Source organism: Poecilia mexicana, unplaced genomic scaffold, assembly GCF_051168715.1.
Source record: "Poecilia mexicana isolate PSO_F unplaced genomic scaffold, ASM5116871v1 scaffold_17, whole genome shotgun sequence".
NCBI classification, from domain to species: Eukaryota; Metazoa; Chordata; class Actinopteri; order Cyprinodontiformes; family Poeciliidae; genus Poecilia; species Poecilia mexicana.
The window spans coordinates 27,321,936-27,336,644 of NW_028263386.1; the positions used below are offsets into that span (position 1 = coordinate 27,321,936).

Sequence of the window (14,709 nt, forward strand, 5' to 3'; positions counted from 1 at the left end):
AATGTGGCAAAAGTGACACCGGATTCAGTGACTTTGCTGTTCACATCATCTTTGATTTATAAAGTTTTTTTCCCCAGAATTGTTAAACTTTTACTTTTCCCGAATTGCCTTAGATTCTAAGGCAATTCGGGCTTTATTTTACACAGCTTCACAGGCTTTATTTTACATAAAGCCTGTGAAGCTGTTGAGTCACTTTAGTTCAGATTTTAAGCTACTCAAATAATCACCATAAAGCCAAAGTGGTAAATCCAGTTATATCTGGCTGCCATACACATGACTCAGCATTTTCATAAACTCTTACAAACTCAATTATTTCTCGTTCGTGCAATCTACATGACGACAAGACTTTGTTAGTAGGGCTAAAAGTTTATTTAAATACAAACCTCAATAAATTACAAATCATAACATGATTTAAAAACAAAAAAACAAAGAATAAAAACTGCAAGTTGCAGAAATGAGCTGCAGGTGGCAGTGGAACTCATCCAATGAGTTAAGTAAAATTCAGATTGTATTAAAAGCATTAGTCATGCACATAGTGCATAGTGGCTCAGGAGATGCAGATGCTCCTAAGCATTTTCTTTATTGTAGAAATTATCCACGGAGGCCTGCAGGGAAAACCCACTCAATCAGTTCTGAACACAAAAACATCACAATTCTCACTTTCTGGAAACTTGGTGACACTGAAGATGAAATCTTTTAGTCAAGACCAAACTTTGGAAGACGGGGAGAGCTCCACACTCACCTGCATGAGCAGCCGCTCCTTCCTCAGCTTCTTGTAGAAGAGGAGAACATCTGGATCCGCCCGGACAACGTGGGGGTCAAAGTCCATGACCCTAAGGCCCTCCAGGCTTCGAGCTCGAGACAGGGCCACGTAGGCCTGGCCGCTCTCAAACACCCGAGCCAGGGAAATCTCCACACAGTCCAGAGTCATTCCCTTCACAAGAAACACAGACAAGGAATAAACTGGCTGTTCAAAATGAGCAACACACTCAGCAGGGGGAACAATGAGAGAGCAGCACTTCAATATCTAATGAATCTGAAGCCGTTTTCTAGTCGAGACTCGAATCAGGATAAAAAAACAAAACAAACAAAAAAAAAAAAAACAAGTTTTTATCAAAGTGGATTATTATGCTTTGTCTCCACAACTTCCCCAATTTGAAAATGCACCAGAAGATGATGCAACATTCAGAATTCACAGGCATGAACTAGCACTCCACATTCCTTCTTTATGTAAGCTACCAAGCCACATTTCCGGTGAAGGTATGCAAAATTTACTTATAAATTCAGGCCTGGTTGCAGCAGGATATTAGACTAAAACAAAAAAAATCCAGCATTTAACCAGTGCAGTTACTCAGCAGGTTAAGACAGTACCATATTAAAACAACCCAGCGGCACAGTTACCCTAAATTCCTCAATTAAGTAAGTAATTAAGTAGTAAGTATGTTCACTTCAGTTGTTAAAAAAATGCTATGTCAAATATGACAAAAGAAGTTTTACTTTATAACTTAACAGCTTGAAATTGGGCCTGTCGTTTTAAAACGTTCTCTGAAACTCCGCCTTCAGGAAGACGTCTCCTCTATTAACTCTTTAACAAGGTTTTCTCCAGCTTTGCTCTGACTTGCACTTGGTTGGGCCCTACCAGGCATTTTGAACAGTTGAATGGTTGCCATGGAGATTAAATGGTTTCTCAAACATGCATGAAAGAATCAAAACAACACTTAAGGTTTTTTTTCTAATGACAGAATAACATAACATGATGTAAAGCTCAAAAAGTCGGTTTTACATAACACTGCCCCTTTAAGCGCTACGTTCCATAAGGTAACACCACTTCATTTGTTCAGTTTAAAGTTCCAGACACTTTCGTCAGACACGTAAGTGTCTGACAAAAATAAACGCATTTCTACCACAGGTCACTGTTGATGTGAGGAGCGGCCGTATCGAGACCCAAAGTCGGCCTTACAAGACCTAACGGGGTAGATGGAATTGTTCCCTGTAGGAAATCAAATTTTTCTGATTGTGAAATTAGAATTTCCCAGTTCCGACTACAACTGGAATACAGGCCAAGTCTCCTGGTGCAGAAGCTGCCATCACTCTCCCCTCATGCTCAGTTTTACTGCAACTATTGGATTTCTACTCTAGAACCCATCTTAAATACAGAGTAGAAAACAAAAAAAGGTAATTTAAATTCTGTTAATTAATTGTATTATATCTGCAGACACCTGCGCTGTAGACCACCCCTGCTCCCAGTGCTCACAACCAGTGATCCCAATTATCCAGAGGCCCACTTTCTCCATTCTCCAGCCAATTATTGGGGTCAGGATGTAGTAGCAGCAGCGGCTGCAGGGTGAAACAGTCATTTCCTTTCCAAATATATTTGTTGCCACCAATATCACCTCTTCTCCCCCCTCTCCCGACCAGCAACAGGATATAGAAACACTTGGCAGGAGCACTGCCAAGAGCAACAGGAAATCAAGAGAAAAAGGAACGTGGCCATGTCTCCAATAGTGTGCTCTGAAAAAAAAGGTGGTTTAGTGGAAACCAGTCAGGAACCAACATGAGTCCCCTGAAACTAGTTATCAATAGCTGGAGTAAAGACACAGCACAGAGTGGTGTGATAAACAAGCCCTCCAACCACAAGAGTCATAAAAGATTCAGAGAATCATTTTCAGTTGTCCTTCTCTGTTGATGAGGATGGGAACAAAGAGGAAGCAGTTATAAGCAAACTTATTCACTCTCTCTGTCAGACATTGAGTCTCCTGCTGAACTATAGATGAAAAAAAAAAAAAAAAAAATCACTGAATTCAAGTAAAATTCATTTTTCCCATAAGTGAAAATAATCTGCCAGTGGAACTAGTACTTTATGAATATAAAAGAATTATTTACTTAAAAAAAAAAAAGCTCTTAGAAATTTACAAAACTAAGATATATGCAGTAGAAACTAGATAACTACTTGGTCAGACTCGTGTTTTTGCAGTGCAGATGCTGGACTCACCTGGCTCTTGTGGATGGAGATGGCCCAGGCCAGTTTCAGCGGTAGCTGCTGTCGGCTCAAATGGATCCCGCCGGCGGTTTTAAACACCCAGCGCTCTGGCTTCAGTACCTCCGTGACCCCACACAGGAAGCGCACGCGTGGGAATCCTGACAACAAACGAGGGAGATCAGTGGATCAGGAAAAAGACTTCTCTATTGGCACAACATGGAGTCGTTGACAGGCAGCTGTTTGCTTCATGTACAGACTTTACAACAATCTCTCATACAGAGCATGCATGAAGCGACAGTGGGGAGGAAGAACTCCCCTTTTAACAGGAAGAAACCTCCAGCAGAACCAGAACCAGGCTCAGTATGAGCTGCCATCAGCCACAACCAACTGGAGGTTCAAGAAGAGCAGAAGGCAAAAGAAGAGACTGATGAACTGATGTAGAATTATTTTTGATGCTCATGAAAGTAAAAACCACCTCAGAATCTTCACTTTCTCCCCCCCTCTTTATCTTCATTTTAAAGTCACACTGTCTGTCAAATCACTTTGGATCCAATATTTAGTTTTTTTTTAATCTGACGGTATTCCTGGACCAGGTTCTGCCAGCACCGCTGGTACAACCCACTTAAAAATGAAGATTATTTAAATGTGTCTGTGGCAGTTTACCCAGAACTGTTGCATTAATTAACATTGAGACAGGCTTGTGGTTTTCTGCTCCCACAGAAAATCACACAGCTTTAGGGTTCAGTGAGAAAACTACAACAGCAATAATCAATACGAGTTTGATGGCGAACAAGAAAATATGTTTGGTAGAAACGGGTCCCTTCATTTCCAAATCTCACAACATGGTGTCAAGTAAGGATTCTGTTTTTAATAGTGGGGTACAAAGTTTAGGAACAAGAATAAAGACAATTGGTTTAATGATTAAATTGAAATCTCTACCTCTCCTGTCTGAACGTTACAAACAAAAGGTCAGTACATTTATAAAAGCTGGCAAAAAATGTAAATTCTGAAGTTTATTTTGTTCTAAATTAAGCAGGTTCAGCTGATCTCCTGGAGCTGCAACGTTGTTGAATGGAGCCACTACTGTCACAGTGATGAGCCTACTCTGTCATCACTGCGGCATTCTGAACACTTTTGTTCTCCCACTGAAAGAACAAAAGCTAATTTTAATTTGGTTTTAATTAAATGAAAATATGAGGAGCTTTTCTGTCACACACTGACAAGTGGGGGGGGACTTTTAATTGTGCTCCTGTTCAAGTACTGTGCCAACAGAAGAAAAAAAAACAAAACAAAACAAACTGATCCAAACCTTGTTTTCCTGAGTCGAATGACTCCACCACTCCCCTGGCGCCGTTCACCAGACCTCGAGCTACATCCAGGTTTTTGGTCAGCATGACCTTTTGGGATGCAAAAAGGTTTAAAAAGTGGTTTTATTCAAACAGAGTCGATCTCAGCAGGAGACATTGAGTTGAAGTCTACCTGGGCTCCCACTTTCAGCTGGATCAGCCTGCTGACTGGGCTGTGAGCATCTATGGTCCTCACCAGCTCTGGGTCGCTGTCTAGAGCCTCAAACGCCCGCGACGACCCTGCAGGATGAGGAGAAACGCTTCGGTTACAGTAGGTCACTGACAAAAAATGCACACGAAAAAAATAAATAAATACTGACCCCCCCCCCCCATCTAATTAAAAGGGGTTTTGATGAAATTGTATCTTACAAAATTAAAAAGATTCCAGAACTAGGGGTGGGCGATACAAGCATCATAAGCACAAATACTGTTATTGCAAAAGATTATCTTTTGAAATGGGCTTCTTCAGGATGCTGCTTCAAGAAGTGATTTGTATCACCAAACTCCACATAGCAACTGCATTTAATTATGCTTTTTTAATTTTCTGATTGATACTCTAGTGGCACAGTGGAGAAAATTTTCAATAATTATCGGTTTTGTTCCTCCCCAATTAGCAAACACCTGGAGGAACTGCGCATCAGAGCTACTTCTCAATGCAACGCCGGTAAAGACGTTGTTTAAGGGGTTAATGGAGGAGCAGGCAGTTAGCATTCAGACCTGGCAGCTGCTGGAGTTTGTTCTGATTGGTGAGCTCCACGTCATCCTTGTGCGTACACAGCCTGGTGGCCAGAATCCCGTCCCGCTCTATCTGATGGTAGGCGCTCTTCAGCAGTGTGGCTGTGACTTCCTCCGACACCCTGAGTTATTATGACACAGAACATTTCCTTCAGGAAAAGCTCAAACTCATACCGGAGATGGAGCTGCTCTGGGTGTAACATTTATAACTTGGAGGGGAGAAAAAACAAAAGAATTAAGAAACTAAAATACATTCACCAATTCTAATTCTAGCAGGAGAAGCGAGATCTGTGCCGTCTCATGTTTTGAAACTGTATAAATCAAACATGAAACTTACAAGAAATGAAGAAAACATTCCATAGTCATTCCCTGTTAAAGGGAACATGACACGCAAAGCTAAGAGACATATCACACCTCATCCTGTCACAGCTTGTCGATCTCCATGTGGGAATAAAAACTGTAGGACTGTGTCACTCATTGACAGGGCTTCTGCACATTTCACCAACTTAAATGTATGAATGAAATTTAAGACCTGTATCACCACAAAAATTTACTTTAGAAAATTGCATATTATGTCATTCTCTCTACAGCCTTAAACCCCATAGTGCCAAGCTATTTGGAACATAATGCGCTTAGCCTCTTATGGGTTGGCAACAGAAATGCACCTATGGCAAAGACAAACGTACTCCAGCCAACTGCTGATGAATTTGCCATGATTGGTGGAAAAATAAATAAATAAAAAATAGTTAGCAAGGGTATATTAGCAGCTAATTACCAGTAACCTCACATGCCTAGAGTCACAGAACGCAATGAACATGTCTGAACACGATTCAAAGAGTTGCCTGAAGTAGAAATTCCCATGAGAAACAAAAGACAGACATGTAGAATTTAAGATCTTTGATTAAGACATGCAAGGCCAACTTATTTTACAAAAATGAATTCAAGACATTTTAAGATCTTAATTTTATATATGCAAATGTAAGACTTTAAAGGGGCAGTATTATGCGTTTTCTAGGCACATAGATGGATAAAACACCACTATCACAAACATGGCAAATGAAATTTGACTTGAAATTGGGCCTCTGTCTCTTAAAACTCCTGCGAAACTGAAGCTTGGAAACTGCAGCTCAGAGGAGGAGCTGCGCCTCAAAGGCGGGGCTAAGTCCAACCAGTTGTTGTTCACAGCTGAATGATTGCCATGGGAGATTAAAGAATTTCTCAAAAAGCCATGAAATGTATTATGTAAAGCAGCAGCATCACAATAAATTCCTGTGAGATTGGCTCAGACAGGTATAATGGAGAGCCAACCATGAGGGTGTTTTACCTGCCCACCCTCACTGCCTGCAGGAGGGAGATAAAGTTCTGGTCGGTTTGCCTCCTCACTTCTGTTAGCTCCATGTTGACCTGGATGACCTTCCGCCAACTCCTGGCCTGAAAGTTCACAGATCAGAAGGTTTTCCATGAATTTCCATAATGATTCCCAGAAAATGTGCAAAGGGAAGGAAGATGCTCACTAAAGAACATTGTTTGTATTAGTAATAAACACAGACAGCAGCAATGACTCATGTGCACTCAGGCCAGCCGTAGCATATGCATCCATATACCAGGAAAAACCAATACTGAGGGTCCTAATCCATTTAACATGTAGCTTTATCTCACGAAAATAAGATCCAGTGTAGGTCAGCAGGACTACTGCAGAGCTTCAGCAGATCAGTAAAGAAATTCTGCAAAAGGCCAACCTGGAAGCAGAAGCTGGCCTTTTCCTTTTCTTTAGGAACTGGAGGTAGCTGGAGGAAATCTCCACAGACGATGAGCTGGATGCCTCCAAACGGCTGTGTGGATCTCCTCACCGACCTGACAAGAGACACAGCGAGTTTCAGTTCTACAGTACGGGGTCAGACCTTAACTCATGCAACTTAACTAATCAGACATGAGAATAATAAAGCTTGTGTTTACAGAAAGGCACCGCCATCAGTCAGGAGGAGTGATTGTTCCATTGTAATTTCAAGCTTTGCCATTCAAGTTTTGATAACAGTTGGAGTTAATTTCAAAGACATCAGTTAAACCATTGAAGAAAAAAAGACGTCTTTTAAAACTGAGTTCTCCACTAAGCTTAATTCATTCAGGTTTCTCCCACAAGCAGGATTGTACAGGCTGCTGCAGGCTCTACGTGTCCTGAGACTTTCCCTGTACACCAACTTCAGAAAACTGTGTGGGAGCAGAGCTGCACAGAGGCCAGCTGAAACACTAACAGTTCAGTTTTAAAACTGTCAAAGAAGTCATAAATTCTGATATGCAGTTAATAGTCCAGGTCTGGTAATCAAACCCAGAACAGCTGCATCGAGGACAGTAACCTCAGCATGCACTTTACCTGCCCTTCTATTTAGCCACAAATCACAGCTTATAGTGATTATATATATATATATATATATATATATATATATATATATATATATATATATATATATATATATATATATATATATATATATATATTAAAAAAAAGGGGATCCACTGGTTAGTCAAAAACGCACCACAAATTCCTTAAATTTCACTTGACAGCTGAGTTCAAAAGTCCGGTTTGTTGCCTGATCAGAGGAACCATGCTCTCTGGGTCAATAATTAAACATGGACTTTCTCAGAGTTTGGTTACAAAAAATAAATAAAAGTTATATTTTAAACCAGTTAATTTATTTGGTAACACTTTATTTGAAGGGGGTTGAATAAGACTGTCATGACACCATCATAAACATGACATAACACCTGTCATGCACATGAATAAGCCTTCATGAATATTTATGACTGTTGTCATAAAGCGTCATTCGGTAAATTATGACACTTTTAATACAAAGTTGACATTATTCAAAATGTCTTTATGACATCTTGACATTAACCAAGAAATCATTACTGATATAAATTTGTTATAAAAGTATTACTGATTTCACTTTAAAAAATAGGTAACTTTATGTTATAAGAGGTAAAGTTTAAACAGTAATGATTTCCTAGTTAATGTCAAGTTGTCATAAAGACATTTTGAATAATGTCAACTTTGTATTAAAAGTGTCATAATTTACCGAATGACGCTTTATGACAACAGTCATAAATATTCATGAAGACTTATTCATGTGCATGACAGGTGTATGTCATGTTTATGACAGTGTCATGACAGTCTTATTCAACCCCCTTCAAATAAAGTGTTACCATTTATTTTGGGTTCTCCATCTACTGTCTGTAGTACACACACCTATCCTAAACCCAATGGGATTTGAATCCAGGAAACTTTGTGACTGTGCAGTAATTTAGACTGTTTGGAGAACTCCTAATTCTTAAACAGCACAGCTGTACATCATCTGCATAAAAGCAAGGTATTACTGTCTTCCCCAATCAGATATTAGAAGAATAAAGCATTTGATTCAGAGAATGTGGTAGAAATGGCAAAGATATTATGAAATGTGCCAATACTCTGTCCAAGTGTATGAAAATATATAGCTAAAAAAAATGGGTTCAAAAACCCTTTATTGCCTTGAACACTTTTGATCCAATACATGAAGAGTACTCCATATATTAGCTCAGTATGATCTGGTACACTGAGGTTTATATGAACACTTGTCTGCTAGCTAGGATCAAGTCAAAAGCTACAAAGGGTACAAAAACCGTACATTCACCAGTGCCATTGTCATTAGACACTTTAAGCAAATTCTATTAAATACATTTTAAGAAAAACGGGACTAGTATTCATCAAAAAGTGTATGTTGTTCTGGAAAAGAAAAATCACTTAGTGGGTCATAAACCTAACCCTTTCCTAAAGTCTGAAGAAGAAAAAAAAAAAAAAAAAAAAACATCTGTAAGTCAATAGTTGGGCTGAGGGCAAAATGGCTCTAGACTAAAACAAAAAACTAGCCAATTTAAACAAAGCACACCAATTTTGGCCAATAACCTGATGTAGTTGTGTTGCATGGTCTTTGTTTAGACCAGGGATGTCAAACTCATTTTGGTTTAGGGGCCGCATACAGCTTAATCTGATCTGCAGGGGGCCACACAAGTAAACTCATTGCAAGATTAAATAGAACCAATAAAAGTGGACTTGTTGTTGATTTTTATATTAAACAAATTTCACTTTTACAAAATATATTTTGAATAATCTCAGTTTTTAAGAAGGGTATCTGCAATTTCAACAATACTTTTACTCTATTTTTACACTTAAATAAAGTGCATAATGCACTTTATTTAAGTGCATTATGCATAATAACTGATCTCAGTGATTGTACAATGCTGCAAAACATTTATTCACAGTTTTTGGAACTTAAAAACACTGTCCTGCATCACAAAATACAACAGACAAAAATTAAGAAAAGATTTAAAATCAATTTTCAACATCTGGGAAGCAATTTGAACAAATTATCTGGCTTCACACATTTGAAATCTTAAGTGTCAGCTGTTTTAAACAGACATTTGATTAAGTACATTTGTTGATGCATAAAATGCATACATATAGAAAAACTTGAATACATAACATGTATGTATGTTAGCATGCACGAGAAATATGAGGTTACCAGGGCCAAAATAAAAAGCTGGTAAAGCATAGAATCGAACTTGTTTACAGAACCTGAAGCTCAGTGCTGCCATCTGCTGTTAGTTCCGCTGCAGTGTTGCATCATGTTGTGTGCTCTGAATAAAACACAGCGCCCCTCGTGGACAGTATAGATTTTCAATTAAACGAAGTATATGTTTTTTCATGAATAATGATAATGCATTTAGCCCCCGGGCCGGACTAAATCGTTCGGCGGGCCGGTTCCGGCCCGCGGGCCGTACGTTTGACACCCCTGGTTTAGACCATGTAACAAAGCACTTTAATCTACAATGACATTTACATAGTATTGATTTCTATCATTTTAATGAGGAATTGGCTTGGGAGTTGCATAAGCATTTGACATTCCCAGATCAAACTCATCATTACTCTAGAAATGGAGTCAGCTGATATTGTCACACTCCTGATCCCACCTGGCTACGGACTCCAGCTTGTCAAAGAACTGGGCCTCCACCATGGAGACCTCATCAATGATGAGGTGGCGACAGCTGGTCCAGTGCTGCAGCACAGCGGGCCGCTGGGCCAGCTCCACACACTGCTCCAAGGGGGCGGAGCCTGAACCAATACCTGGAATAAAGCAAGCAGATGAGCAAAGATCACTTAATGATCCATAAAGCGGGTGTTAGGTGAAACCCAGATTAGTTCTTCTTCCGGGCCTGAGTAAATATCAGCATGGACACTCTGAAGTGAAAAAGCCCAGTTAGAATTAGACAGGAAGAGGATGCATTCTGATAGTTTATTAGACCAAAAGGAAGAGAAATCATGGAGAAATCTCATTTTAACAGAGCAGTGTCTCTACTCAAAATTTGAAAATTGTTCCATTACCATCACTTTCCACCAAGACCCTGAATGCATCGTTTTAACAAAATGTGTGCACAGCCCGAGCCGTTAGACATAATTTCATTTAAAGATGAAAATTGTTTCCTCTGACCAGCGAAGCTGTGCAGTGTTGTTCCTCCAATGTGACACGCAGCCACTCCTGTGCTGGCCGTAGCAAAGGTGCTCTTCGGGGGGAGAGAACCCAGGATTCTCTTCAGCAGGAAGGATTTCCCCGTACCTGGAGAGAAAACCCAATACCTCAAACATAGATCTTAAGTTGTCAAAGAGCAATTCAGCAGAGCGTTAGAGAAGATTGTACATTTTACCGGCACTTCCAGTGAAGAAGACGTTCTTGCCGCTCAACACTGCACTGAGAACAGCAGCCTGCTCTTTGCTGAGCTTCCGTATCGGGAGAGACAGGATGGCTCTCTTACTGGGGTTTCCCTTCACCTGTAATCACCACCAAAACGTCTGATGAGTTTCTGAAGCCCAGATGGCTTTACAGAAATCGTAGCGCTGGAGATCGAATTAGGAAGCAGAGTAAGTGGACTTTAATAATGCAAGAGCTTCTGCTAATGATTCCCTGAAGGGAAATAAAAAATTTAAAAAAGGATTTATAGTCTGAATTTCTGATAGTTTGTCAGCTACAAACGTATGTATTTAATGTGATCAGCAGGAAGAAGAGCAAAGTTATGAAAGAAAAGTGCAGTCATTCACTAGATTAGAATATGCCTTCCAATGTTAATTTGTCAGATTAAAATGGAGCTTTTGAAAACTGACAACCTTCAAGCAGGTGTTAAACACGTTTCATTAAGGCTAGATTTCTGTATTAAAACATGTTTTTTATTGTTCTGATGTAATATTAAAATTTTAAAGATCACATTTTCATTAACTATAAGCAGAAAACCATAATTTACATGCATAACTTTCAAGCATCTATCGAGGTGTAATATTTTTTAGTTACTAAAAAAGTTCCTCTATTAAATGGGCTTTTCATGTATGCTGAATTGTTCTGAAGATTTTAGTCCCAACTCAAACTGGGCAGAAAGCTTCCGTCAAGAAATTAAAGTCTTTCCACAGACTCTAATGTGGATTTAGTTCTGGACTTTGACTGGGCCATTTTAACAGGTGGACATACTGTATGTCAAGCTACACTTCATTTTAACTCTTATATGTTAATGTGCTGCTGGAGAGGGATCTACATCCCTTTCAAGTCTTTGTCAATTTCTAATAGGATTTCTTTCTAAATTTGTACGTTTTAATTTATATTATTAACCTTTTTTTCTTTAAAATACCAGAATTGGCACATAGTTTTAAATTTTATTTTATTTTTTTTACAAATTCAGTCAGATGTTAAACACTTCAGTTGCCTTTCTACCCTTACCAGAGTCATTTAATGGAAAACTATTAACTTCTACTTTTATAAAAGCATATTCCAGTAATGTTACTCTCATTAAAGTACATTTTACCAGCGTGTGGTGTCCAGTAACTCACCGGGCTGCTGCTGGCATCACTTCGGGAACGTTTGACCTGCTGACCTGTACCCGCAGCTGGCCCCTTGTTGATGCGGTCTGTCAGGCCGGAGGGAGCCACTCTGCTCCGCAGCTCATTCACCTTCTGGATGTCTTTCTGCTGCAGAGGGCTGATGGCCTCGAAGCTGCGGGGCAGGCCGGCCTTCAGCTTCTCTCGGTCGGTCAGAGGCTTGCCGCTCTGCCAGACCTGGTGCTTGATGCTGAGTGTTTTCAGGAACAGCTTCAGGCGGTCGGGGGGACAGTTGGAGAGGAGCACCTGGGTGTTTTCGGGGAGCAGCTTCACGGTGCATTTCCCATCGCTGGCGAACTTGGTGAAGAGCTTGAACTCTTTCAGGAGGTAACTGTGGGATAGTTTCCCGTCGTGCACACGCAGGATGAGCTCCTGGAACTCGTTGCGGCCCAGGATAACGGAGGCTTTGCGGATGAGCTGCCTCCGGGTGGCCTGGCCGCAGCTGTTCAGCTTCTCCACCGCTACACAGCACTGCAGCTGGGCGCCATCTTCTCCGGGTAGCATAGCAGAAACAGGCTGATAAAAACCAGCTCACATTAGCTCCTGATCGATATTGAACAAGGCGAAGATGCTGAAGTGAGTGAAACTGAGATCTTGCACAATGAAACTTAGCGTAGCAGAATTCCTAAAACCTAAACGTGATTAGATAAAGAAGTGAAAGCCCTTTAAGTGAGCTCTTACCTTTGGTTTAAAAAAGATCTACCAACTTTTGTGTTTCTGTCACGCTGGAGCAGCTGTTCAGAACAGCGATCAGCAGCAACACATTTTTAAAATTGAAGGCAGTGAAATCAGCCAATCACGCGCCGACCTCTCCGACCAACCATATCAGGGAGGTTTAAAACTCCAACTAATGAGAGACGAGATGAGACGCCCCCATTGCAGAAACTACCAATCACTGGCAGTGTGAGCAGTGACGTTTATTAGACGGATTTTTTTTTTAAACTTTATTTAAACAAAGTAAGTACAAACAAGTAAGGCAACAACAACAGTGCAACTAGAGCATATTAGCAGATTTAGAAATGGAAATACAAAGTAATATTGATAAAGGAAAAAATAAAATAAAATAACTAAACTAACTAACTAAAATAGCAACAAGGGGATTCATATGTTAGGACTAACATACATTTGTGGGAAATTCCAGTAATAATTCAGTCAGGTATTCATATGATTCAATACATTTCAGAGATTTCAAATATAACTGGAATACAGATAAAAAAAAATTAAAAATTGAGGATGATCTCTGCACTCTTTGTTTATGAATAAAGAATTTTGCCAAACTAAATATTAGGTTACAACAGAGTTCTATTGTTTTGTTTTTCAATAACACTCCAAAGGTTACCATTTCTCTAGAAATAGATTCAAGAAATGCAATTTTCGATTGATCCACCTTTCTAAGCAATTCTAAAATATTTTTGGTTTTATTGCATTCATAGAAGACATGGTCTATCGTTTCTATATTGCTTTCACAGAATGAGCATTTATAAATATTACAGCGATTTAGCTCTTTTGAGGGGTAAATTGCATATAAAACTTTAAAGTGTGTTTCTTTAGCTTTTGGTTGTATGAGGAGTTTTAAATAAAGAGTTCTTAACCTTTCAATATTTTTTTTTTCCAAATTTGCAAAGAATGTTATTTTTATTTATTTTCTCAGGGAATAAAGTTTTGTTTAGACAGCTTCTAATTGTGTGCTTATTGAATTTTTGGTCAGTGAATAATATTCCATTAATAGATAAATTGGGTAATTGTGGGGTCATTGGATGATATGTTATTACATTTTTAATCTGATTAATAAATTGTTTTGGTAAAACATTATATAATCTGGTAAATTCAGCTTTTGGGGGAAATAATTTATATTTTGTACAATTGTTCGTAATTTAACATGTAACCTTTAGCATCCATTAAGTGTATAACAGACCAAATGTTCTTTTTATTAGAAATGGGAACCCGGAAAAAAAAGTATATAAAAATAAAATATAATAATAATAATAATAATAATAATAATAATAATAATAATAATAATAATAATAACCAGTGAAATAACAAAAAATAATAAAGAACGTCTTTTGGTTTTATTTTATTTTTGTAATGGAGGAGCTGCTTTGTCACATCTACTTGAATGTAATTCTGCACTGTAGTACATTTAAGACAAAAAACATTTGTATGGAATTAAAAAGATGCATATTATTATTTTTATTTTACTTATTTGTGTATGACTTCATTTCACTTTTGTTTTACTTTTTTAAATTTATTAAAACCTTGGAACAGAAATACAGAGTCAAAGGAGTCTGTCAAGTCTGCGCTGACTAACAGTGGATCTGGCTTCCTTTTATAGGTTCTGGTCAGAGAAGAGAGACTTGACTGGACAACAGGTGTGAATCCCTGATTGTTATGTACCAAGAATTCTGTGGAGCCCAACACAAATGGTCTGGCCATTTGTCTATTGTTAAGGATAATTATTAAGGGTTATTATTTGATGCTAAAGGGGGCAGATAAGTCCTGGGTTGGGAAAGTAACACTTAGATAGTCTCCAGGATCAAGGACATCTGCTGTTACTGTGGAAGTCTGTAGGAGAGCAGCTTGATCAATCTCATGATAAGATCATGCAGACACATGATCTCATCATCAGACACAATCTAAAGCACAAAAGGGGTGAGGAGCACATGATAAAATTGTCCATTACACTTTCCATTAACCTGATA

General features: G+C 38.9%; 1 protein-coding gene across 2 annotated transcripts; it reads right to left on the reverse strand.

Annotated features, from left to right (window-relative positions):
* Positions 1-346: 346 nt before the first annotated feature.
* pif1 (PIF1 5'-to-3' DNA helicase homolog (S. cerevisiae)) lies at positions 347-12,941 on the reverse strand. Of its 2 annotated transcripts, none has more exons than XM_088014503.1 (13): positions 12,692-12,941; positions 11,963-12,553; positions 10,795-10,918; positions 10,581-10,706; positions 10,063-10,216; positions 6,801-6,915; positions 6,386-6,492; positions 5,044-5,183; positions 4,460-4,566; positions 4,290-4,377; positions 2,993-3,138; positions 743-934; positions 347-605 (listed from the first exon to the last, which is right to left on the reverse strand). In XM_088014503.1, exons 2-13 carry the CDS (start codon positions 12,512-12,514, stop codon positions 567-569), a joined length of 1,890 nt encoding a protein of 629 aa, XP_087870629.1. In that variant the 5' UTR covers positions 12,515-12,553; positions 12,692-12,941; the 3' UTR covers positions 347-566. The 2 variants fall into 2 exon arrangements, with proteins under 2 accessions (XP_087870629.1, XP_087870630.1); XM_088014504.1 differs by having other exon boundaries at positions 11,963-12,526; positions 12,692-12,940.
* Positions 12,942-14,709: the final 1,768 nt, after the last annotated feature.